Genomic DNA, 24,593 nt, shown 5'->3' with positions numbered 1-24,593 from the left:
ACTTTTAACGAAACTTATTACTGTTACTGAAAGCTTATTGGATTTTTTCCTCCCATGTAGCTTAATGTACTTTGATTTCTTTGTTGACAGTGTTATTTAGCATGGATGCATTTACATTTTATGTGGAAATTATTTAAAGAAAAGGTAGAATTATTCTCTATAATTTTAAAATGGATTTTTTCTTTTACTTTTTTTTCAGGCTCAGCATGAAGAATACCCTCATATTCGTAAAGTTAGGTAATGTGCTTTTTTGATCATCATAAATAGTAAACAATTTAATCAGGGCCCCCAAATTTTGTAGGCAGTGTTGATGGCAACCAAACTTCACCACTAGCTGATTGATTCCTTTGCTGCTGATCTGTATGAGGAGGAAGAAAATCATAACTTTGATCCCTATTTGAAGTAGATTCCAAATTAATCAGATTTTGCTATAATTTTAATTTGAACAGTACAAGCATATATCTAACATTAATTTGCTTTTTTTTTTTAATAGAGCAAAAGAGGTGATCTTTGAAGCACAGACATCTCGTTATTTAAATGAATTTGAGGAAGTTGCTGTCCTAGGAAAGGGCGGGTATGGGAAAGTATATAAGGTGATTAAATTTTGAGAGTAATTCATAACATCTTTATTAAAAGTGCACACTCAAATTGAAGCCTCCAAAAGTAATTTGAATTAGGACCTTGTTAAGATCCATAATATACTGACAGTTAAATTTGTTGGATGAAATTAAATAATTTGAATTGAGATTCCTTTTGCCCAGGTTCATTTTTTCAGGTAGCATCCTTAGATTTTGTTCATTTCATTCAGAATATTGCAGCTGTCCCACATATTGTTCCACATACAGCTGCAATATTCTAACCAAATGAAAATGTAATTGGGAAATATTTAACAAAATAAATAAAATAACAGTACAGCATAGATGATATTAATTTGTGATTTTCTAACAGGGTTCTCTAATTTCAGTACCTTGCTATTTTGGGCTTAGAGCCTCTCTTCCTGAGACTGTATTTGTAACCATTTTTGAAGTCTGGAAGGAGGGGTAGCTTGATGTGACTGAAGGGGCTCTTTGTGCATCAGGACTATCTCTGTCACTTAACTGTTAACTTGGAGAGGTATCACTTTAACCTTTTGGAGTCTAACTGTCAAATGAAGGCATTGGATTAGATGGAATTTCAAGGTTCCTCCTAAGGAACTTCTTAAGTCATATGCTTCTAAGCTTCAAGTACTTGGGAATCTCAATTCATTCTTAGGCCAAACTCTAGTGCCACCCTCTCCATGAAATGTGTCTTGATTTTTTCCTCCCCCCCCCACTCCCTTTGAAATTAAAATTTCAAGTAAATATATGTTGAGTTGAATGGATTCATGAAAAGCGTTCATTACCATGAAATGCACCAGCTCCAGTTCTGAATTTTCGTACTTCTTCTAGAACACAGAGCCTAAAATAGGCTAAAAAAATTAGGTGGAGAATTAAAATTTGGATTCACCCTATTGTGAAAGTTTGAATTCTCCAAAATATATAAATGTATTTGTGTCATTTACATATGATAATTTTCATCTTTTCTGTAAATTTCAGGTCAAGAACAAATTAGATAGGCAGTTTTATGCAATAAAAAAAATTCTGATCAAGAAAGCCACTAGAAAGGATTGTATGAAGGTATGAATTTTTAAGCCTCTTGAAAAACACTGTATAATTTAATCTTCTAATTGAGCTAATTATATATGCACATATATAGTCTATATATGTACAAATTGATTTTATAATAGACATAATGATCAGTTTTCAAATACTTTGATAAAATACTTTTAACACTAAACTCTACAGAACACAGTTTAATTTTTTAAAGATTTAGAAGGCAGTTCATGATATAGCAGTGCTTCAATGTCATGACTAGAAAATAAAAAAAAAATTCTAATGTCATTTTATTACTTTGTAATAAAGGGATGCAGCATATTGTCAAAGAGCTTAGCAGTAGATATTTCAAGATGGGTTCAGCTCCAGAAATTTCCCCACTGATTTGCTGCATAGCATTAGACTAGTCATTTATCCTTATTGTTTTGGTTTCCCAACATGTAAGATGGGGATGAGTAATGCTGAACTCTCCTACCTTATCTCAAAGGATTAACGATACCAGAGAAGACTATATGAAAGTAATTCGAATAATATACAGATAGAAGATAATATTTGTTATGTCCATTAAAACTTGCCATTTATCTCCTTTTCATGATAGAATGCAGAAAAAATTTTCCAGTTACTGCAGGTATTAGGATTCCAAAATCACTAAAAGTTTCATATGTTTTTTCCTAGAATAAATAGTAGTTGATGCTTTGAACTTTTAAGAAACTGTTTAAAGCCCAATCTTATCAATTTTCTTTTTCAGGTACTGCGGGAGGTGAAGGTGCTGGCGGGTCTGCAACATCCTAACATTGTAGGTTATCACACAGCTTGGATAGAGCATGTTCATTCAGCCCAGCCACAAGGTGAACATTTATTTGATGTAACAGTTAAAGATTTTCTTTGGGTCACTTCCTAAAAGTGTGGCTTTTTTAATGCTGTACTATTTTCACAACTGTAAATGAACATTTTTGCCTTATTTTTAGCAATAATTTGGTAAATTGAGCTTTGTGAATGAATTTTTTTTTCACTTCAAGTTTGAGCAAAGCAAAAACCTCTAATGTAATGCAGAAAGGTGTGATGGAAAGATGACCAGATTTGCTTTGACAGGGCCTGCATTTGAATCCTAGACTTGTTATTTTGTATTGCCTTTGTGAACTTAGGCAAGGCTGCTTGATCTCTGGACCTCAAATTTCTCATTTGTAAAATGAAGGTGTTAGGTTGGATGGTTTTTATAATCCCTTACAGCTGCAAATGTATGGTCCTGTATGCTTTTTTAAATTCAAGATCTTTTTGAGACTACATTTCTCTGTGTATTTTATTTTTATTTTTTAACCAACAGATAAGAGACTTTCTATGGTCAAGTTGCCATCTCTCCAGCTGGTATCTGATGAGACAGAGGACAGGTATTAAAAGGGTTAAATATTTTGATCAGGTGAATGGGTAGAGTACTTACTTCCAAAAATATGTAAATATGTCAGGTATTGCCCATTGTCACTATTATTTTTTTACTATTAGGAACCAAGTAGTAGTACCTTAATGAAGCCTTCCCTTCTAAAACCTCCTGGCCCTCGAGAGGTTTCAAGGAAGGAAGATAGTAACAGGATAGAAGTTTTGGATTCCGCGAAGGGTGTGAACGAGCCGGCTTTAGAGATGTAAATAAACGAGTCAGTAATAAATTATTGATATTTGGGAGCCACAGCCTGCTCCAACCACTGGGAGTTACTATCCAGTCTATTCCATCCAATGATCTCAATTTAACACTGCACTGGTCAGAGGATAAGGCTAGCTCAGAAGGAAAGGAGATTAGAAACTAAAGGAGGTAGATAACTCTAGGTATTAGCATTGGAAAAGAGAGAGAGACAGGAAGGCCTGACCGAAGGGCCAGGCCTGAGGGAGAAAGATAGAGAGGAGAGAGAAAGGGGAGAAGTTGCTCCTTTGCAAACCTGTCCACTTCCTGTGTCCCATTTCTTTTATTCTCTTTGATATACAAATGAGCTCAATACAATGGAGAGACAAGGATTGTGAGTGAGCACATGGCCATCCTGTGCATGGCAATGAGCTCTATTCCCAGCGTGGCTGTAGTTTAGGCGCGAAACCTTGCTTCAGTTACATGATGCCTCAATACATATGGATGAGTTACCTAGTGTATTGCCATTGGATAATTGCAAATTATGACAAGGTGAAGGTGGGGTTATTATCCTCAGGTGAGTGAGACAGGAGAAGCAAGGTTTCGCGCCTAAACTACAGCCACGCTGGGAATAGAGCTCATTGCCATGCACAGGATGGCCATGTGCTCACTCACAATCCTTGTCTCTCCATAATACCTATGGGCTGGACTGCTACACCTTCCTTTTTAGTTCTATTCTAAAATGTAAATTATTTTCGTCTGTCAGATATCCCCTATCAGTATTTAAATAGCAATTGTGACTAGAGACGTCTGACTGGGGGCACTATCTGTTACACAGTCTTTTCTCACATTTATTTTACATTGTCTTTCTTTTTTTTCCCCCTTTTACTTTAGAGAGCAGTATCCTGTTCAAAGTGATGAAAGTAGTAGCTCATCCATTATTTTTGCTGATTTAAACTCAGAAAAAGAAAAATCCCTTGCAGAAACTTGGGTTGACAATCAGAATAACAAATTAGTAAACTATACTGATTTGATCACAAGAGATGGCAGTGAATATGAATCATCAGAAAATTGCTTAGTTAATGCATCTACTACATCACTTGTTAACCATCATGTGCTACAAGAGAATAATTCATACCTGGAGGAGAACTTTACATCCTCTGAAGAATCTTGTGAAGAAAATATAGCCTTGCTTGGGCAGACTGAGGTAAGTAGGTTATCCCTACCCTATCAGTCTTCTATATAATAATTGTGATGATAAAAGGGATTGCGGATGTTAATAAAAAAGATAGTTTTGAGTAAATAACTTGGACCAGAGGCTTGGCTTTTAGACCTTGAATTTAGTTTGTGATTTCTTAAAAATAATTATGTACAGTGTGTGAAAAAGCCAGATAATTATAGACTTTGGCATATCCAGTGAATGGAAACAGAAGAAGCAAAACTCTTTTTTTTTTTAACCCTTACCTTCTTAGAATCAGTACTGTGTATTGGTTCCAAGGCAGAAGAGTGGTAAGGGCTAGGCAATGGGGGTCAAGTGACTTGCCCAGGGTCACACAGCTGGGAAGTGTCTGAGGCCAGATTTGAACCTAGGATCTCCTGTTTCTATGCCTGGCTCTCAATCCACTGAGCTACCCAGCTGCCCCCAGATCTCTTTTTAAGATCTCTGATTTTAGTTTTAAAACCTCTTCAGCTTTGATTACTCAGCAGATCTAAAACTATTCAAATGACAGTTCCTAGTAAATCATGAAGCATTGTATCATTATTTGATTCTTTAGGTGAGATATCATCTGATGCTCCATATACAGATGCAACTATGTGAAATCTCCCTTTGGGACTGGATTACTGATCGAAATAAAAATAAGGGCTCATCTGTAGATGAACCTTCCTGTAAGTTTTATATTTATTGCCAAAATATCGGTGTTGAAAGATGAAAATCAGTAAATTATTTTGTTTACTTTCCTTTTTAAAAAAGTTCATATATTATTACATTCCGTATAAATTTCAGACGTTAGAAATAGAAATGTGTATTTTTATATCAATACTTTTCCTGTGGTCTAAATGAGATTTTTTAATCTGTCTTTTAGAGTAATATCGTATTGTTTAGTTAATGACTCAAGATTGGAAAAACTTCAAATTTTTCTAAAAAATATGAATTTTCAAGTGTTCTAGTTTACTTCTGTATGGATTTATTTATTACAGATTTATGCTCTATTTCCAAAAACCATTTGAAGCAGCTCACAAAATTAAACATAATTTGAGATAAGATAACTAAGGATAAAGATAGAAGACAGACTAGTTAAAAGATCAGAATGAATTTTTGTTGGATTAATTGTTGTAGTTGGGCAGAAAACTTGACTCTGGATTCCCTAACAGCTAACAAAAGAAGAAACCAGTTCATTTAGTTCTGTAATTTCAGTTGTCAGACCTTAAAAAAAACAACCCAAAAAAATCACAACAAAAAAAACCAAGGAAATCTAACTGCAAAGTAAACTTTTTCTTGGAACTGAACTTAGAGTTAATCATGAGAGGCCTATTAAATACATTACTAGATAAGGTTTTTTGCTCTAGTTTGGCAAAAGACAGAGATCATATTCAAATGAATGTTTCACAAAATAACCTCCATAAAGTCTGGGAGCATAATATTAAATCATAATTCATTGAAGGACTGGTTGAGCTAATTTGGCAGAGCTACTCTCCTTTTTGATTATCTTACCTAATAGTGTTAGAATTTGGGGTCTCTGTAAGAATGTATAATTAACATTGATCAGATTTTCCAAACTCTTAGATGACTATTTTTAAAAATAGTTTTTACTGATACTTTTTTTTTCATCCTAGTCCTTTATGGTAATTTTCTCCTTTCCAAACTGAAAGTTCTTTGCTTTCAATTCAAAAACAATTAAGCAAAAATACCTAAATATCTAATTTAGCAGAGGCATTGCCAGATGTTAGATTGTTGTCAGTTCATGATTTTTAGGCTCTAACAGTCTTCAGTAGTACAAATAGTGTATCTTTTTGGTAACATCAATATCTATATTCTACTGTGAAAATGCTAAGTTGTCATTCAGTCATGAAAGTTTAAAAGCATGACTTGTGGTCCCATCCCACAAGTATTCAAGCACTCCTTGGATTCTAGTAAATAATCAGAGAAAAAGGTAGTTTTGCCACATTAGCTCAACCCATGTCATTTTTTGTCTGGCTTTTTGTCTATATTCAGAATTGCCCACATGGGCAAGCTAATTTTTTCTTTCAGAAAGGTCTGTTCTCAGGCATTTGCACAAATTAATTAGGTGATATTCAAGAGTTTTTTGCTTTATAATAGTGAAGTGATGACTTCAGCATAAAACTTTTTTAGGGAATTATCATCTGTATGGAAATGCTCATAGTTTAAAACAGAGATTCTTAAACCAGAGTCCATGGATAGATTTCAGGGAGTCTCTGAAATTGAACTTTATTTTCTGTATAATCCTATGTGGTTAATATATCTAAAAAAACATTTTGAGAAGGGGTCCATTTGTAGTTCACTAGATTGCCAGAAAACAGGTTAAGAACCCTCTGAATTATTGGTGTGATATGGAACTGTGGGTCAATGTGGAATTTGAATGTAATTTAATAGGATAGTGGATAATCTGCTAAACTTTTAAGGTAGGAAAACCTGAATTTTAAAAATCACTGATTTATTTTCATAAGGAAATTATTTGTCTATAAATTCATTGTGAATTTCATTATTTTAACAACTTGATTCATTTGTTGTTTCTGCTTTATATGGAATCATTAAAGAATGGAATATAAATAAGCAATTTATTTAAATAATCCAAGTCACCCTTCAAATGAATGCTCTTTTGGTTTTTTAAACATGGTAAAATGGAAATTGTGTTAGATTTGGAGTGAGAAGAAAACTGAGTTTAAATCTCAGTTTTAACTTTAACTAGCTGTGTGGTCTTGACCAAATTACATCAACTTCCTCCTCTATAAAATAAAAAGCTGGGGTTCAGTGACTTCTGAAGTCTTTTCCTCTCTCAGATACTGACTTTACATTTTGTAATTCATCTTTGAATAAAAACGTGGGCAGTTTCTTGTAGGATTATTTAGAGAAAATTGCTTTGTAAATCTTAAAAAGAGAAAAGAAATGTTAGTTATTATTGTTGTTATTAAATAGTAATAGTAATAAAATATATAAGCATATAATTTGATTTATTATGATTGTCATGCTATTGTTAATATAATCTTTTTTTAAAACCCTTACCTTCTATCTTAGAATCAATACTGTGTACAGTTCCAAGGCAGAAGAACATTAAGGTCTAAGCAATGGGAATTAAGTAACATGCCCAGGGTCACACAGCTAGGAAGTATCTGAGGCCATATTCAAACCCAGATATTGTATCTTTAGGCCTGGCTCTCAATCCACTGAGCCACCTAGCTGCCCCCCTGTTAACATACTCTTAATAATAATACAGTAATAAACCATGATAATAATACAGTAATAAACCATCTTATATATTTCCCTGTTTTCTTGAAAAGAGTATGTCGACATAACCTTTATTTGGTGGTTCAAGGACATAATTATGATCATCATTCTGTCAGATATCAGAAAATCCTATATCCTACATGTAACATTTGAGCTGAGTTTAGAAGGAAACAGGCTCTAAGAGACAGAAGAAGCAGGGCATCCCAAGCTGAGGCTTAACCAGTGAAAGGCATGGTGTTCGGAGAACACTTGTTATGTTTGAGGAACTGTAATTCCTAATAAATAATAGTAATGATAAAGTGGAAAGTTAGATTTAAGCCAGGGCTTCAGGAGTAACTGAGAGATAAACAACTTCAAACAGCTCTTGCTTTTTATATATTTTCATTTTACAGGCTTGCAAAATTGCTTATAATCTGTGATCAGGGAAATGATATAGCCAAGCGTGTTAGCATTAAGTATTAAATAGGAGTAAGTAATCCACAAGGTAAAGCCCAAGGACTTCTTCTATGAAATAATTTAGTTACATAAAACTCATTGGCTTTGGTGCTTAGCATTTTGACATTTGGTAGCTCAGAGTTCTTTTTCACTTTAGGTTTGTAGCTAGTATTTAAGTGGACTGAAACTATTATGGTGTTATCATATGTTACTTGAAGATATATGTCATATATGCATAAAGTTGTATGTTACATACTCTGAATATAGGGTGTTACTATATTAGAGCTTATTTGAATAAGAATAAAAATAAATAAGTAAAATGTGATTTATACCTTTACTCCTCAAGGTCCTTATATTATGAGCAGTGTTGCAACAAAAATTTTTCAAGAGTTATTGGAAGGTGTATGCTATATACATAACATGGGAGTGGTACACAGAGATCTCAAGGTAAGTTTGAGAAACTAATGGATTGAAAGAAGCAGTAGTTTCTTTAAGAGCTCATAACATTAGGGATTCATTGAAGTAAGTGAAACTTTTAAAATTGTTGTTCATTTATGTACAGTTAATTCAGATTTTTGTTTTTCCTTTCCATATCATCATAGACCTGGAACCTGAAAATAATTAGATTGGGTTTGAAAAAAAAATCAGGCAATGAGGAGTAAAACTATTCCACCCCACATTTCTGTTTTATTAAAGAATCTAAGTGTTCCGTCATCCTATATGCAGTGGTGAAATGGAAAGAGTACCAGGTCTGGCATCAAAGGACCTGATTTAGAATCCCAGCTCTGCCACCTGTATAACCTTGTGCTTGCCATTTAACCTCTTGGAAACCCAATTCCATTACCTGTATAATGGAAAGATTGGTTTAGGTGATCTCCCTGGTCTCTTCCACTTCTGGATCAATTATCCTATGATCATTACTATAAATGATAATTGCAAATGTGGCTATGGTGAAAATGCTTTATGAACTATATAGCATTGTAGCCTCAGAAGTAGAATTTGATGATGCATTCATCTATCTCAAAGGCACATTTATTTGGGTGTATTTGAGAGTTAAATTAAAAGGAAAATCTTTTTAAAAGTCACCATTCTGCTTTTCTTTTGTTTTTTACATTTTAATTACCCATAGTGATATACATCCATATTTCAAGTAGACATCATAAGTTTTTGAACTTTTTTGTTTAAAAGCTTAAGCACTTCTTTATAATAGAGATTAACTACATCATGAAAAATACATTTTCAAAAGGAAAACACCTTTATAAACGAAATTAAGTTAATTCTGTAAGTCATTTTTTATTTATTGAAAAAAGGTTTAAGAATCAATGTTTTGTACACCTGAGATGTACAAGTTGCTGCAGATAGTTGTCTTCTAAACAGAAGATGCTTTTTGAGTTGCTGAAATACTATGAAATTATGAATTTTATTTCAAGAGCTGGGATAAGTCACAGTAACTATATATAGAGTCCCATATCTTCAGTGGGAGAAGTTGTTTTAAATGTTGTTTATATTTTTCTCCATAAAACTTTCTGATGTTATTTTTACAGATCACTTGTAAGGATAAAGGTTTTTTTGATAACCTTATTAGGGTTTCCTTTAATAGATGAAATTCTGGTAGTAGAAGTCCTGTGGGTAGAATTCCTTGATTGTTGGTCAGTTTCAGAGGATAAGAGAGAGAAAGGAGCTTGTCAAGTAGTGTTGTATCTCTTATATTGGATCTGCGCTGAAGAAACATAAAAATTGGAGCTTCCCCATTTCTTGTTAAGATATTAATATCTGCCTCAAATTCAAGTAGTAGATTAATTATTGCTTCTCTGCCTCCAAAACATGCTTCATGAATAGCAGTTTGTCCTTCATGATCCTGGGCATTTACTTTTGCTCCATTAGTTAAGAGTAAATGGATACAGCTTATATCTGCTGCCAACAACCTGCCTGCTTTAGCTGACGCAGCACATACTGCTAGTTTAAGGGCAGTATTCCCAGTAGCAGAAACAGTACGATTTACATTGGCTCCACAAGCAATTAGAGTTTTGGTCATCTCCTTGTTCAGTATTCCAGCAGCCATGTGAAGGGGTGTCATGCATGATTCATCAGTGGCATTCATATGAGCCCCATTCTGGGCTAGAATGGAGAGAACTGGATAGGTACCATAGCGTATGGCCAGGTGGAGTGGAGAATATTTGTAGTCGTTGTCTACCCGAGCATTAACCAGAGCTCCGTGCTCACATAATATATGAAGACACATTATAGCATGATTCTGTAAGTCTGCCAGGATTCTCTGAATACGGTTTACTGGTTCTGTCCAAGTGGCAGGGGTAACTGGCCAATGTAGGAGCATGAGATGAAGTGTGGTGTGACCTCTGGTGTCCCTATAATATGTATAGATCACAAGTTAGCTCTAAAATGTGTACTTAGTAAATAGAGGGGGCATTTGGACTGGTACTAAGTGATGGCAGTTAGAATTATTTAAATTGAAACAGGCAAAGAATGGTAGACCCAAAGACCCACAGTAATTCTGGAGTTAGTGAGGCCATCTGTTCTTAATCACTTATCACCCTGCTGACCCAGATGGAAGGGAGGACAAATTCCACACAGCCCTATTACTAAAGTTATAACTAAGATAATCTCTCACATTTCTGTGTTTTGAAGGAGAAATATAAATGTTTTTCTTCTAAAACACAGTTTTTGGCACCATATTTTAAAAATTCCTTTTGGTTCATTAGTGTGGTTAAGACTTTCATAGTAAAAAATAACTCCAGTTGCATTTAGTATCATATCGTTTAGTTTTTAATATTTACTTGTTACGTGTGTTCATTTAGCATACCCAGCTAGATCATTAGCTTCTTGAGGGCAGGAACCATGGTTTTTACTGTTGAACACACTGTAGGCAGTCAACAGATATATTATTTTTAGCTGACTTCATGCTTTTAATTCTGTAATAAACAGTGTTTTATTTTTAGGCACCCAGATTACTTTTGATCATCAGGTTAATGAAGTAATAAAAGTCATTAACATTTAACCCTTGCTAGTCATATAGTATATATTGAGTCAAAACTGAAAAAAAAAAGTCATGTCCCAAACAATGAGCTTCCTGAAAATGTATTCTTGTGAAGAGTTTTGATAGACTACATGAACAAACTATTACCTAATGGAATAACTCACCTTTTTTCTGGATCAGCGCCATGTTCTAGCAAGCAAAGCAAGCTTTGTGCTTTTCGGTATTTGGCAGCCAGATGAATGGGAATGATAGATTGTGTCTGCACATAAGCAAAAATATATAAAGGAAATAAGTTTACTTTGATATATGGTTTGTCACTTTAAAGGTTAATTGGTTTATTTACGAATTGTTTGAAATTCAACTATGTTCTAGATTGAATAAGTTATTCCTTTCTTTTTATTAGTTTAAATGACCACAATATAGTTCCAATTTGAAATTGTACAGACTAGGCTGCATTTTGCAAAAAATATTCATTTGTAGAGGTAACTGAGGACTGTGCTTATTTTCCTGTTGAACATTATACTTCAAAAATGATAATTACTTTAAAGTAGTTTAATTTCAAAACTCAGTGGGTATAATGGTTGGGAACTAGAAATTTTGTTTTTAAAAGGATATGACAAAATCAATAGTCAGCAGCAAAAACTACACACTTGAGTAGGTTTCAGAAATACAGTATGTGCTTAAGTGCTTTGTATGATTAGTACAGCTATTTGTGTGCTAATTATATTTGTGTAATAAGTTATAAACAGTTTTTTTTTTAGACATACTGTAGGCAGAAATGCACAGCTTGTCTTCAAGATAAGGAAAGTTGGGTGGAGCCAGAGGAAAAAGTGACTTGTCTTTATTTTTAAGTAAATATTATTGATATATTTTATTTTTATATCATCTTCATTTCCCAAAGTATCCCTCTTTGAATCGTCTCCTTTAACAATGAATTAAAAAGGAGGGAAAAAACCATTTGGCAAAACTAAACAATATATCGGAAAAGGCCTTCTTCTGTCTCTGCATTGCAACTGAGGGAGATATTTTCTCATATCTTACTTATTTGGGGCTAAAAGAATGACTTTTAATGTTATTCTTGCCAGTTGCTTTTGAGTTTTTTCATAAGTCATCAAGAGATTTATCATTATGATAGATTGAGATAATTGAGATAAGTGACACTGAGTCATTTTGACATTTAACATCTTAAATCTTGTGCTCTTTGAGCATAATTTGAACACATAAGATCAAATAATGTAAGATAATAATTATAACAAGGTTGAATCATTTAAGCAAAAATTAATTGATTAAATGTGCCAATGCTAATACATCATACATAAGGATAAACATGTGCCATACCAAGTGCCAGGCTAGATACTATATATATTAGGATAAACATGAAATAGCATAAACTTTCAAGGGGTCTACATTTTTTTAGGGGAAATGAAAAGTGTGTATGTAATTGATATAAAGTAAATAACATGTATTTTCTAGCAGCTGGAAGAGTCAACAAGCTTTCTTAAACACTTACTATATTCTAGGCACTGTGCTAGGTGCTCGGTATACAAAGGCAAAGATGAAAGAGTCCATATCCTTAAGAAGTGTAAATCATATTGGGATAGGTAATATATACACATATAAGTAGGTGCAAAATCTACAGAAGGTACTTTAAGGGGTGGAAAGAGGCCTTAGCATCTTTGGGGGAGCAGTATCAGGAAAGGCCTTATGGAGGAGGCAATATTTGAGCTGAGCTTTGAAGGAAACTATATTCTTAAGAGGTAGAAATGAGGAGACACGATATTCCAGGAATGGGGGAGAGCCAGTGCCAAGACATGGCATTGAAAGATGGAGTATTATTGTATTTGAGGAATAGCAAGAAAGCCAATTTGATAAAACCATGGCTACAAGAAGGAGAGTAATATATAGAATAAAACTTTGAAATTAGGTTGGAGCCAGGTAATGAAGGGTTTTAATTGGCAAACAGAGGAGTTTGTATTTGATTCTACAAGTAATATTTACATAATCAGACTCATGCTTTAAAAATAACCCTTCAGCAGCTGTGTTGAAGATAGATTAGAGAGGATAGAGACTGGGTGCAGGGAGACCAATTAGAAAACGGTAACATTAGTGTAAGTGACATGAAGACAGAAAGGAACAGATGCTAGAGAGGTTGTGGAGGTAGAAGCAATGATGCTTAGCAGTTGGTTTGGAACTGAGAGAGAATGAAAAGTATAGGATGACTGAGGTTGAGAATGAAATGGAATAGGGAAATTGTAAGGTACAGGAGCATATTTCTAGGAAAAAGATAATTGTTTTGGAGAAATCAAGTTTGAGATTCTCAAAGGTCAAGGTAGCAAATAGGCATATAGGCATGGTAATACAGGACTGGAGCTGAGGGGAAAAGAAGGAGAAAGGGCAGACAGATACTGGATATACAGATTTGGGAGTAATTTGCTTAAGATGATAATTGAAACCATGAAAGCTGATGAGCTTACCAAAAGAGAAAATGTGGAAGCAAAAAGGTCCCAACCTTAGAGGATACCCATATTTGGTGTGGGAGAACATGGATTATAATTAGGAAGAAGACCTTAAGAACCAGTAGGTCAGTACCAAGAAAAAGCAGTATTATGAAATCTTGAGAGAAAGCGGTACCCAGGAGAAGGAAGTGATCAGATACTTCAGAGAATCAAAAAATGAGAGCTGAGAAAAAAGCTGTTGGTTTTGCCATTAAGAGATCATAGGTAACTTTGGAAAGAGTGGTTTCATTTGAATGGTTAGATAAAAGCCAGATTTCAGGAGGGTGAAAAGTGAATGAAAGGGAGGGAGAAAGTGGAGGCAACAAGTTACAAGACAGTTTCCTCTAGGATTCTAATTTTGAGTGGGAGCAAAGATTTAGAAGGATAACTTGAGGAGGTAGTAGGATGGGGTAAGTGATCTATGTTTTTATTCCCCCCCCCCCCAATGGGAAAAGCATGAGTATGTTTTTAGACAGAAGAGAAGGGGCTGATAAATAAAGATGATTCAATCAGTTTGTAAATCAATTTATTAACAAGCATTTATTAATGTAAAACACTTTACAAAGGCAAAAATACAAGTTTCTCTCTTCCAAGGAACTTAAATTGTTTAGGGAAATTGACATATATATGTATGGCTCTGTGTTAGCCTCTCATGCAGACTACCCTTTTAATCTGACTCAGTGCTCTTTATCATCCTTGTATCTTTTCCATCTGCTTCTCCAGGACACTAACCTTGAAAGCCTCCATTGCTTTAGAGGCCATCCCAGGGACCAGACTTATCCTCCCTTCTCTCTCCGTCTTCCCACTTCTTTAGCAGGCCACCCTCACACTGCTACCTGACCTGATCCCCCAGGCCATACTTTTCCCCTTGCTTCTGCCTTATGTGAGACATGAGGGAGGACCTGAGACAGTAAAATCATTTGAATCCCTCACTGGACCTTTCTCCAACTACTGCTACTCTACTTGGATTCATTCCTCAATGATTAGAATACTCTTATCCCAACGCTCTACTCATCCCAGTTATTCTGAATTCTTAGCTTCAGATGTACTATCCCCATTTCCCATTCCAAGCTGCTTGTTCCCTTATTTCCTGCTTGACACTGCCCCCACACCCCCTATTCCTATCCCTATATCTCATTCCAGATTGACTTGCTCCTTCAGCTATGTTCTCTGAAATGCCTTTTAATAATTAACAAACTTCCTTTCCTCTTAAACCTTCTCTTTCTTATTTATTCCATCTTGTGGCATTTACTGAAACTTCAGTCTCCCCTATTGGCATCACATCCTTGCCCACCCTTTCCAGTACTGGTTGCACTTTTATTCATATGCCCTCCCTTGTCATGTGCCTGGGTGTAGGGAAAATGAGTCAGTATATTCCTTGCTTTCCTCAGTGAGTTCAGGGCCTGGTTCACCCAACTACTTATACTAAGGGACCTCAGCATGTTTATGTTGCTTCAAGAAAAACCCTATCTTTACAGATATCTATTCAATTTCCAAGGTCTACTCCTTCATTCCACTTCAGCTACACAGAGCCCAAGTAGTGTTCTACTACTAAGTAGTGTTCTACATGTTCATGAGCTCCAAAAGTCCTTCATCTAATCATAATCTTCTTTCATCTTTTCCTGTGCCTTATCACTCCTAACCCTGTTATTCATTCTCATGTTGACCTTCATTCCCATACAAAACCAAGCTGATTGGCTTCACTACAGAGTAATATTACATATTCTTAACTGGGCCCTCACTGCAGCAAAGAATGTGTCTCCCTAAATGGTTTGACCATCCCAATTTCCACATTTGCTATTCCAAACTTTTAACATCTCCCCAAATGCCTCATGGCTTCCCTTTCCCCACCCTTATCTGAGGACCTCCACATTTTCAATATTTGGTCAAATCTTTTTGCCTCTGTGATTACAATATCCCTTGCGTATATCCTTTTCTCTCCATTCAGACAGCTACCACTTGGGGCAAACTCATCACCAATAGCCCTCTAATTGGTTCTCCTTGCTTGAGGTTTCTCTCCATTCCAATCCATCTTCCACACAGCAGCTCAAGTGATTTTCTTCAAGTGCAAGTAAGACCATGTTACTTCTTACTCAGTAGACTCTAGTACCTTCCCCTTCCCTCTAAGATCAGATTTGTTTGGCATTTAAAGTCCTTCACAACTTGGCTCCTTCCAATAGTTCTGGGTTTCCTCCTCTAATTATTCTAGGATCCAGCTACACTGGCCTACTTGCTGTTCTTTACACACAATGCTTAATGCTTTACCACTGGCATTCTTGAAATATTCTCCCTCACCTCTCCAGCTTCCCAGACTTCCTGCAACACTCAGTTTAAATTCTGCATTATGTAGGAGGCCTTTCATAGTTTTCTACACTGTTCCATCTACACTGACTATATATTAAGTGTTGTATCCTTAGAATGTAAACTCCTTATTGTAGGATTAGGTATCATATTTTTGCCTTTCTTTGTATTCACTGTAATTATCACCAGTTCCTTCCAAGTTCTAAATGCTTGACTATCTTCCTGATATATCAGTATTTATAAAGTAAATAAAAGGGGAAAGCACCAGCAGCTGGGCAAATGAGGGAAGTTCTCATGAAGAAGGTGACACTTTAACTTTAAAAGAAATTAAGGTTTCTGAAAGGCATAGGAAACTCAATTCCATAGATGGCGACAGCTTGAGGAAAGGCATGGAGGTGGAATGTTATGTGAGGGACATCCAAAAGACCAGTTTGACTGGACCATTGAACATGAAGGGAAATAATGTATAAGAAGCCTGGAAAGGTAGGTTGGAGACAGGTTGTGAAGTTCTTAAACTGTGAAAAAGAGGAATTTGTATTTGATCCTGAAGGCAATAGGGAACTTACTGGAGCTTCAGAAGGAAGAGAGTAACATAGAATAGGTCTAAGTAAAGCTGAAAGGAATTTTAGAGATCATCTAGTCCGGCTATCCTGGCTAGGCCTATGCTTTAAAAATATTACTTTGGCACCTTGGTGGAGGACAAATCAGGAAGTAAAGTATCTGAATTCAGAAAGATCATTTAGGAGGCTAGTGCAAAAGTCTAGGCAAGAGGTGAAGAAAGTCTGAACAGGGTCGGTGGCATTGTGAGAAGATAAAATGATGGATGCTAGAGATGTGGAGGTAAATTCAACAAGACTTAACAATTGACTCAGCATGTGGGGTTCCCCTAACAGAAAAATAGAGGAATGGATCTTGGGAAGAAGGTCTATATTTTGAATTTCAGACTCTTATGGCCATCCAGATAAAAATGTCCAATAAGCAGTATGAGACTGGAGCTTGGAAGAGGGTTTAGTGAAAGATAGACAGGATCTAGGAATCATCTCAGTTAATAGAATTACATGGAAGTTAATGAGGTCATCAAGAGAGCATAGAGGGAGAAGAGGGCACAAGATGGAGCCTAGGAGGACATCCAGCAGTGATAGAGTGGGGCATGGATGACATACAATTCAGCAAAAGCTGAGATGGAGAACCAAGAGAGGGCAGTGCCCTGAAAACCCAGAGAAAAGGGTGTCAGATGGTGATGGGAAAGTCAAGAAAATAAGCATTGAAAGACCATTGGATTTAGCATTTAGAGATCCTTAGTCATTTGGAGAGAATAGGAAGTAAAGACAATGAGTAGAGATAGCTTTATCTTTTTAGGATTTTGTTTGTGGAAGGAGGTATTTTAGGTCAGTAACTTGAGAGGTGAGGTGAGGTGAGGGTTTTTAAAGATGAATGATACCTGGGCATTTATAGAGAGCAGCAAAAGAACCATAGGGAGAGATTAAAGATTAGAATGAGGTGGTAATGATTATGGGATCAGTCTGCTAGAGGAAATGAAAAGAGATGGGATGAGACCAAGGGTAAAAGCCTTGGTGAAGAGAGGCCTTCTTGTCAGACTCAAGACTGGAGTGAAAAGAAGAGAGAATGGAAGATAACATAAAAGGATTTTGAGATGGAGAGTAGAAAAGAAGAGGAAGCTTTTATCTCCCTTTTAAAAAATGAGTTTCCTTCAAACTCTTGAGTAATTTGTTTCCCTTCAGTACAAGTTACCTGGTTCAGAAGTAATCTGTAGCATGTGGAGTTGGCCAAAACAGTTATTGGCTTATTTACAGGATGATTTCTTAGTAGAGTTTCAATGGTAGTGCAATCTTCTCTCATTATGGCTTCATAGAGTTTGGTATGAAGTGCTTTTAGTCTCACTGGTTCAGTAGAAGAGGCTCTGTCGTTTCCTGGGCCTCTGGTTACTCTTTTGGTGATATTTCCCATTATAAAAACTTTTTAGACAGTGAGAAATTAGAGTTCAGGGGAAACTGTATGTTGTAGAATGTGGTCAATTTAAAACTCTTTATGATGATTCAGTTTGGTTCTAGAACAGTTTTAGAATGATTGCATTTAAAGCTGTAGCTATGAACAAAAATAAAATTTACCCTTGGGGTGTATTCTTTGTATCCTGGAGAAATAAACAACTTTCTGGTGGTTCCCCAACTTGAGTTTCAGTCGGTTCTAAATGGGCTTTTTTCTTTTAGATGCTTGCCTTTCTGGTGAAGAGATCTAAATATGATGTATAATAGGCTACCCACTCTTTTCTCATATTATTCAACTAGATGTGGCAAACATCTCATAAATAAAAATGTGGAACTAAAATTTGATTGTAAAATGTCAATTTTAATATTAAAATTACATTTCAGACAAAGAAACTTTTGCCAATTGCATTATTTTAAATCTTAGTGGAATATTTCTCATTTTGACCTCATCATGAACATGACTAATTTGAACAAATGTATCAGGCTGGATTGTTTCTTGTAATAAAATTTTATTTCTATTATATAATACATGAAAGATGTTTTGTAGGGGCAGCTAGGTGGCTCAGTGGATTGAGAGCCAGGCCTAGAGATAAGAGGACCTGGGTTCAATTCTGACCTTAGATACTTCCTAGCTGTGTGACCCTGGGCAAATCACTTAACCCCACTGCCTGGTCCTTACTACTCTTCTGCCTTGGAACCAATATTAAGTATTGGTTCCAAGGCAGAAAGTAAGGCTTTAAAAAAAAAAAAAGATATTTTGTACTCATAATACTTTTTTCATTTGGTTGGTCTCCTGATCTCTCCTTGCCAGCAAGACTCAGTTATTGTACAAGTAGATGGATTCAGAACTGATTTAATGGCTGTATCTTAGGAGCAATCAGGATGATTTTGGACAGGTCTGTAATAGAATGCCCAGGAATCTGTCTTTGGATCTGTGCTTTTGAACATTTTAATAAACTAGAACAAAACTACTTAAGGCATGCTTAACCTTTACAAATGACACAAAACTGGAGGGATAGTCAACACAGTGGATGAGGTCAGGATGTAAAAAAAAAATGTAGATATACATAAATGATGGATCAAATATAATAAGATAAAAATTTATAGGAATAAATGTAAAATTATACAAAAGGTTTTTTTTAATGGATTTTTATAGTAGCAAAAATAGAGGAAGGCATGATTAAATAGCAATTCCCGTGAAAAATACCTGGTGATTTTAATGGTCGTGTAAGTTCTTTATGAGTCAAATATGTAAAATACTAGTCAAAAAGCCTAGGGTTGCTAACTCCAGCAGCTGTGAGTTCCACTGTTCCCTGATCATATATCTCAAATATATACATGTAGCACTTTCCTCATTGCATTGTGATGGTAAAATTAGATATTTGTGCTTTGCAAATCTTAGTGCTATATAAATGCTTGCTATTATTACTCTTTTAAAAACTATGTCACATATTTCTACATATTGATTACATATACTGTATACATGAGACAAATCCAAGATATTGAATTCTTTTATCTTTTTGTAGCCCAGAAATATTTTTCTTCAAGGCCCTGACCATCATGTAAGAATAGGAGATTTTGGCCTAGCCTGTACAGACCTCATTCAGAAAGACACAGACTGGACCAGTAGAAATAGAAAAAGTAAGTTTTCTGTCAAAAAACCCCCAACATTTAAGTGCTTCATTGTAAATATGGTCTTTTAAATTTTAAACAGCAATAGTTACCTTTTCTTTCCCTACTCCCCTGGCTCTAGTGACTTCCAGTGAGGAGGTAATCCTGATATCTTGAAGACTGTGCTAACAGATCATTGGTTCTGGCTGGTACCCCCAGGCTAAACGTGTTTTAAGAAGAGGCTCAGGGGTAGCTAGGTAGCAGAATGGATAGAGATCCAAGCCTGGAGTTGGGAGGACTTACAAATCTTACTTCAGACATTTCCTAGCTGTGTGACCCTGGCCAAGTCACTTAACCCCATTTGTTTAGCCCTTGCAGTTGTTACTAAGACAGATGGTAAAGGTTTAAAAAAAAAAGATAAATGATGGACTATTTGTCTATATTCTAAAGACTGAACTAGTCAAATTCAGAGGCTCATTATTAGGTTGGCCAAAGGGTGATGAATTTTATTGCCACAGCAACTATCATACACTGAGTACCAAAATAATAGTGGACTGATAAGTTGCACCTGTAGTAGAAGTATCCTTACATATAAAATCAAGTAGAATGGAAGCATTAAAAGTATAATCACCTTCTAGAAGTTATATCTGGAACCCAGCAAGAATTCAATAGTTTTATTGTTGGTAATGACAGAGTAAGAAAAATTGTAACCAAGGTTAAGTCAAATGTATTGGATGGAACTGTTGCTAATATTCAGAATATTCAAATTATAGGACTTACACATACTTCTGGAGTGGGTACTAGTCTGTATGCTTCACCAGAACAGCTGCAAGGATCTGAATATGATGCCAAGGTAGGGCCAATTAAAAAATATACATTTCTTGCTTTCTTTAATATGGGTTTTGGGTAGCATTCAAGCACCAGTTTCTCTATGCATATCATATTGCTCTAACAAAACTTGTGTTTTTTTTTCCTGTTAGAATTTTTGTACTTTTGGTTATTTTCAAGTCACTACTTACATTGAATTGTTTTATAAAAAGCTGTCACTATAGATTTTAAAGTTTACAGACTTCCGAGTAAGCATCGCGTCAGTCTAGGTGCGGGACGCTTCCCCTCCTCATACCCACCGATATAGATGACCTCAAAAGTCCCCCAAAAAACCATTCTCATAAGAATGAAGGGACTCTACAGTAGGGCACAGCATTGAAGGTACGTGGGATTTTGGGCAGTTCCACACTATAAGGGAGTGAAAAAGCTCCTACTCAAACTTGAGCTGATCTACCCTCCCTCACCCCACTTTTGGAGCCAGAGTTAGAGCCAGTGTGCTTCAGAATCAACGATTGAGGGAGGGGCACCTCTGGAGCAAGCAAGGGGCAGCTCTAGGTCTTGGGAGCTGACTAAGACCACCAAGGACCTGAGAGCAGTTACACTCGAAACCCCAGCGGGCCAGCGGGGGAGCTCAGATCTGGCGCTCAGAGCCAGCACGCACCAGAATCAGTGAGTGAATGAAGAGCACCTCTGGAGCGAGCAAGGTGCACCTCTAGGTCTTGGGAGCTGACTAAGACCACCAAGGACCTACCCCTGAGACCAGTTACACTTGAAACCCTGGCGGGCAGGGGAACGTAGACCTTGGGCACTTGAAGCCAGCACACGCCAGAATCAGCGAGTGAGCAAAGGAAACCTTGGGAGTGAGCAAGGGACACCTGTAGGTCTTGAGAGCTGACTAAAACCACCAAGGACCTACCCCTGAGGCCAGTTACACCTGAAACCCTGGTGGACAGGGGAGTGCAGACCTTGGGTGCCCCTGGGAAGGTAGCGCAGCTGCGGAGATTCGAGAGCTTGCCTCAGGCAAAATCCTTGCTCCTTAGCTCCTTACAGAGAGCCTGCCCTCCTCACTCAGATTTCTGACTGGAAAGGGAAGGAAAAACAACCATAGTGATGGCAAACAGTGCCCAGGAACAACTTCCCAAAATCAAGAAAAACAAGAAGAAGGGGTTGACCTTGGATAATTTTTATGGAGGAAAAAATACAGAGGAAATAGCAGATGAGGAAATCCAAATAAATGCTCCAAAACCTTCCAAAAGAAATGGAAATTGTCCACAAGCTCTGGAAGAATTTAAATTGGAGCTTATTAAAAAGATGGAAGCTTTCTGGTAAGATAAGTGGTAAATGGTTCAAAAAGAAAATCAAAAATTTATAGCCCCAAACCAAAAAATTATAGCTGAAAATCAAAACATTAAAGCAGAAAACCAGGCCTTAAGGACCAGAATTGAGCAACTGGAAACCAATGATCTTGCAAAACAGCAAGAATTAATAAAGCAAAGTCAAAAGACTGACAAAATATAAGAAAACATAAAACATCTCACTGACAAGGTGACAGATCAGGAAAACAGAGGAAGGAGAGACAATTTGAGAATCATTGGTCTACCTGAAAAATCAGAAATAAACAGAAATGTTGACATCATACTACAAGAAATCATCCAAGAAAACTGCCCTGATGTTCTTGAACAAGGGGGCAAAAATAGACATTGAAAGAGTTCATAGAACACCCTCTACTGAATCCCCAAAAGACAACTCTCAGGAATGTAATTGCGAAATTCCAATGCGTTCAAGCTAAGGAGAAAATTCTACAAGAAGCCAAAAAAAGAAAATTCAGATACCAAGGAGCACCAATCAGGATCACACAAAACCTGGCAGCTTCCACACTAAAGGACCGCAAGGCCTAGAACATGATATTCAGAAAGGCAAGAGAACTGGGTCTTCAACCAAGAATCACCTATCCATCAAAACTGACTATATACTTCCAGGGGAAAGTATGGGCATTCAACAAAATAGAAGATTTCCAAATATTTGTAAAGAAAAGACCAGAACTAAGTGGAAAGTTTGATATCCAAACACAAAGAGCAAGAAAAACATGAAAAGAATAAAAAGAGGGAAAAGGAGAAAAATGTTTTTTTTTTGTATTCAAAGTCTCTTCTTTAAGGGCTACATTTAGATCAAATTATATATATTAATATATGGGGAAAATGTTATTTGTAACTCAAAAACTGTATTCATTATAACAATAATTAGAAGAATCACTCCTAGGAAAATATTGGGGCATAAAGAGCTATAAGATTTTATGCAAAATAAAGAAAAAGGTGGGGGGGAATCGAAGAGGGTACCAAGAGATACTTGAAGAAATAAAATAAATGGAATAATCTTTTTCACACAAAGATACACATGGGAAGGGGAGGGAAAGAATACTCTTATAAGAAGGAGAGGAAGAGAGTGCTAATAGATAATACTTAAACCTTACTCTCAGTGAAATCAACTCTTAAGAGGGAAGAGCATCTAGATCCATTGGGATCTTAAATTCTATCTTGTCCTACAGGGTAAGGGAGAAGGTAAAACTAAGGGGGTCAGGGGAGAGAGAGTACAAAAAGGGAGGGACCAGAAAGGGAAGCATATCAAGGGAAGGGATTAGGGGGATTGATTAAAAGTAAACCACTGGTTTAAAAGGATATAGCAAAAGAAGAAAGGACAGAACTAGGAGAGGATATCAAAATGCTAGGAAATTCACAAGTGACAATCATAACTTTGAACAGGAATGGGATGAACTCACCCATAAAACATAGACAAATAGGAGAGTGAATTAGAATATAAAACCCTACCATATGTTGTCTACAGGAAACACACATGAGGCGAGTAGATACTCACAAGGTCAGAATTAAAGGTTGGAGCAAGACCTATTGGGTCTCAACTGATAGAAAGAAGGCAGGAGTTGCAATCATAATATCTGACAAAGCCAAAATAAAAATAGACCTGATTAGAAGGGATAGGGAAGGTAAATACATCCTGATAAAAGGGAGTATAGACAGTGAGGAAATATCACTAATCAACATGTATGCACCAAATGGCATAGCACCCAAATTTCTAATGGAAAAACTAGTAGAATTGAAGGAGGAAATAAATAGTAAAACTATACTAGTGGGAGACCTGAGCCTACCACTATCAAATTTAGATAAAATCAAATAAAAAAAATAAAAAAGAGGTGAATGAAATCTTAGAAAAATTAGAGTTAATAGATATATGGAGAAAAATAAATAGGGACAAAAAGGAACACCTTCTTTCAGCAGCACATGGCACATTCACAGAGATTGAACAACTAGGTCATAAAAACATGGCATACAAATGCAGAAAAGCAGAAATAATTAATGCAACCTTTTCATATCATAAGACAATAATAATGATCAGTAAGGGTACATGGAGAGGCAAATCAAAAATTAATTGGAAATTAAACAATATGATTCTCCAAAATCGGTTAGAGAACAAATCATAGAAACAAATAATTTCATTGAAGAAAATGACAATGATGAGACATCTTTTCAAAATCTATGGGATGCAGCCAAAGCAGTACTCAGAGGAAAATTTATATCTGTGAGTGCATATATTAACAAATTAGGGAGGGCAGAGGTCAATGATTTGGACATGCAAATCCCAAAACTTGAAAGCAAACAAATTAAAAATCCCCAGAAGAAAACCAAATTAGAAATCCTAAAAATTAAGGGAGAAATTAATAAAATCGAAAGTGATAGAACTATTGAACTAATAAATAAGACTAGAAGCTGGTATTTTGAAAAAACAAAATAGACAAAATACTGGTCAATTTAATTTAAAAAAGGAAAGAAGAAAATCAAATTAGCAGTATATCATAGATGAAAAGGGAGACCTCACCTCCAATGAATAGAAAATTAAGACAATCATTAAAAAATATTTTGCCCAATTATATGGCAATAAACATGCCAATCTAGGTAATATGGAGGAATATTTACAAAAATATAAATTGCCTAGATTAACAGAAGAAGAAATAGAATTCTTAAATAATCTCACATCAGAAAAAGAAATTGGACAGGCCATCAAAGAACTCCCTAAGAAAAAATCCCCAGGGCCTGATGGATTCACAAGTGAATTCTATCAAACATTCAAAGAACAGCAAATCCCAATACTATACAAACTATTTGACATAATAAGCAAAGAGGGGGTTCTACCAAATTCTTTTT

The 24,593-nt window shown here is 35.9% G+C and overlaps 2 protein-coding genes across 6 annotated transcripts in view; one reads left to right on the top strand and one right to left on the bottom strand.

The window, feature by feature from the left end:
• Nucleotides 1-17,976, bottom strand: part of ANKRD61 (ankyrin repeat domain 61) — a 42,953-nt gene extending 24,977 nt beyond the window's left edge. The window contains exons 1-3 of one of the 2 annotated variants that reach the window (XM_007498264.3): nt 17,687-17,976; nt 11,303-11,397; nt 9,412-10,509 (exon numbers count right to left, since the gene is read on the bottom strand). In XM_007498264.3, the coding sequence (XP_007498326.1) occupies nt 9,564-10,509; nt 11,303-11,397; nt 17,687-17,902 (1,257 nt within the window). In that variant the 5' untranslated portion in view covers nt 17,903-17,976 and the 3' untranslated portion in view covers nt 9,412-9,563. Of the gene's footprint in view, nt 1-9,411; nt 10,510-11,302; nt 11,398-17,686 lie in introns of those variants that run through there. The other variant, XM_056804360.1, reaches the window with a different exon arrangement.
• EIF2AK1 (eukaryotic translation initiation factor 2 alpha kinase 1) overlaps nt 1-24,593 on the top strand; it is a 40,400-nt gene that overhangs the window by 8,051 nt on the left and 7,756 nt on the right. For 2 of the 4 annotated variants that reach the window (XM_056804356.1, XM_056804355.1), the window contains exons 4-14: nt 200-237; nt 494-593; nt 1,575-1,655; nt 2,380-2,479; nt 2,956-3,019; nt 4,138-4,450; nt 5,019-5,130; nt 8,490-8,590; nt 15,582-15,704; nt 19,467-19,581; nt 20,325-20,404. In XM_056804356.1, the coding sequence (XP_056660334.1) occupies nt 200-237; nt 494-593; nt 1,575-1,655; nt 2,380-2,479; nt 2,956-3,019; nt 4,138-4,450; nt 5,019-5,130; nt 8,490-8,590; nt 15,582-15,704; nt 19,467-19,581; nt 20,325-20,404 (1,227 nt within the window). The remainder of the gene's footprint in view (nt 1-199; nt 238-493; nt 594-1,574; nt 1,656-2,379; nt 2,480-2,955; nt 3,020-4,137; nt 4,451-5,018; nt 5,131-8,489; nt 8,591-15,581; nt 15,705-19,466; nt 19,582-20,324; nt 20,405-24,593) is intronic. The other 2 variants (XM_001377529.4, XM_007498266.3) reach the window with 1 other exon arrangement.

The sequence above is a fragment of the Monodelphis domestica genome, chromosome 7 (genome assembly GCF_027887165.1).
Source record: "Monodelphis domestica isolate mMonDom1 chromosome 7, mMonDom1.pri, whole genome shotgun sequence".
Taxonomy (NCBI): domain Eukaryota; kingdom Metazoa; phylum Chordata; class Mammalia; order Didelphimorphia; family Didelphidae; genus Monodelphis; species Monodelphis domestica.
The sequence above is the reverse complement of the archived record's forward strand: the minus strand, read 5'-3'. Positions and strand labels throughout refer to the sequence as shown.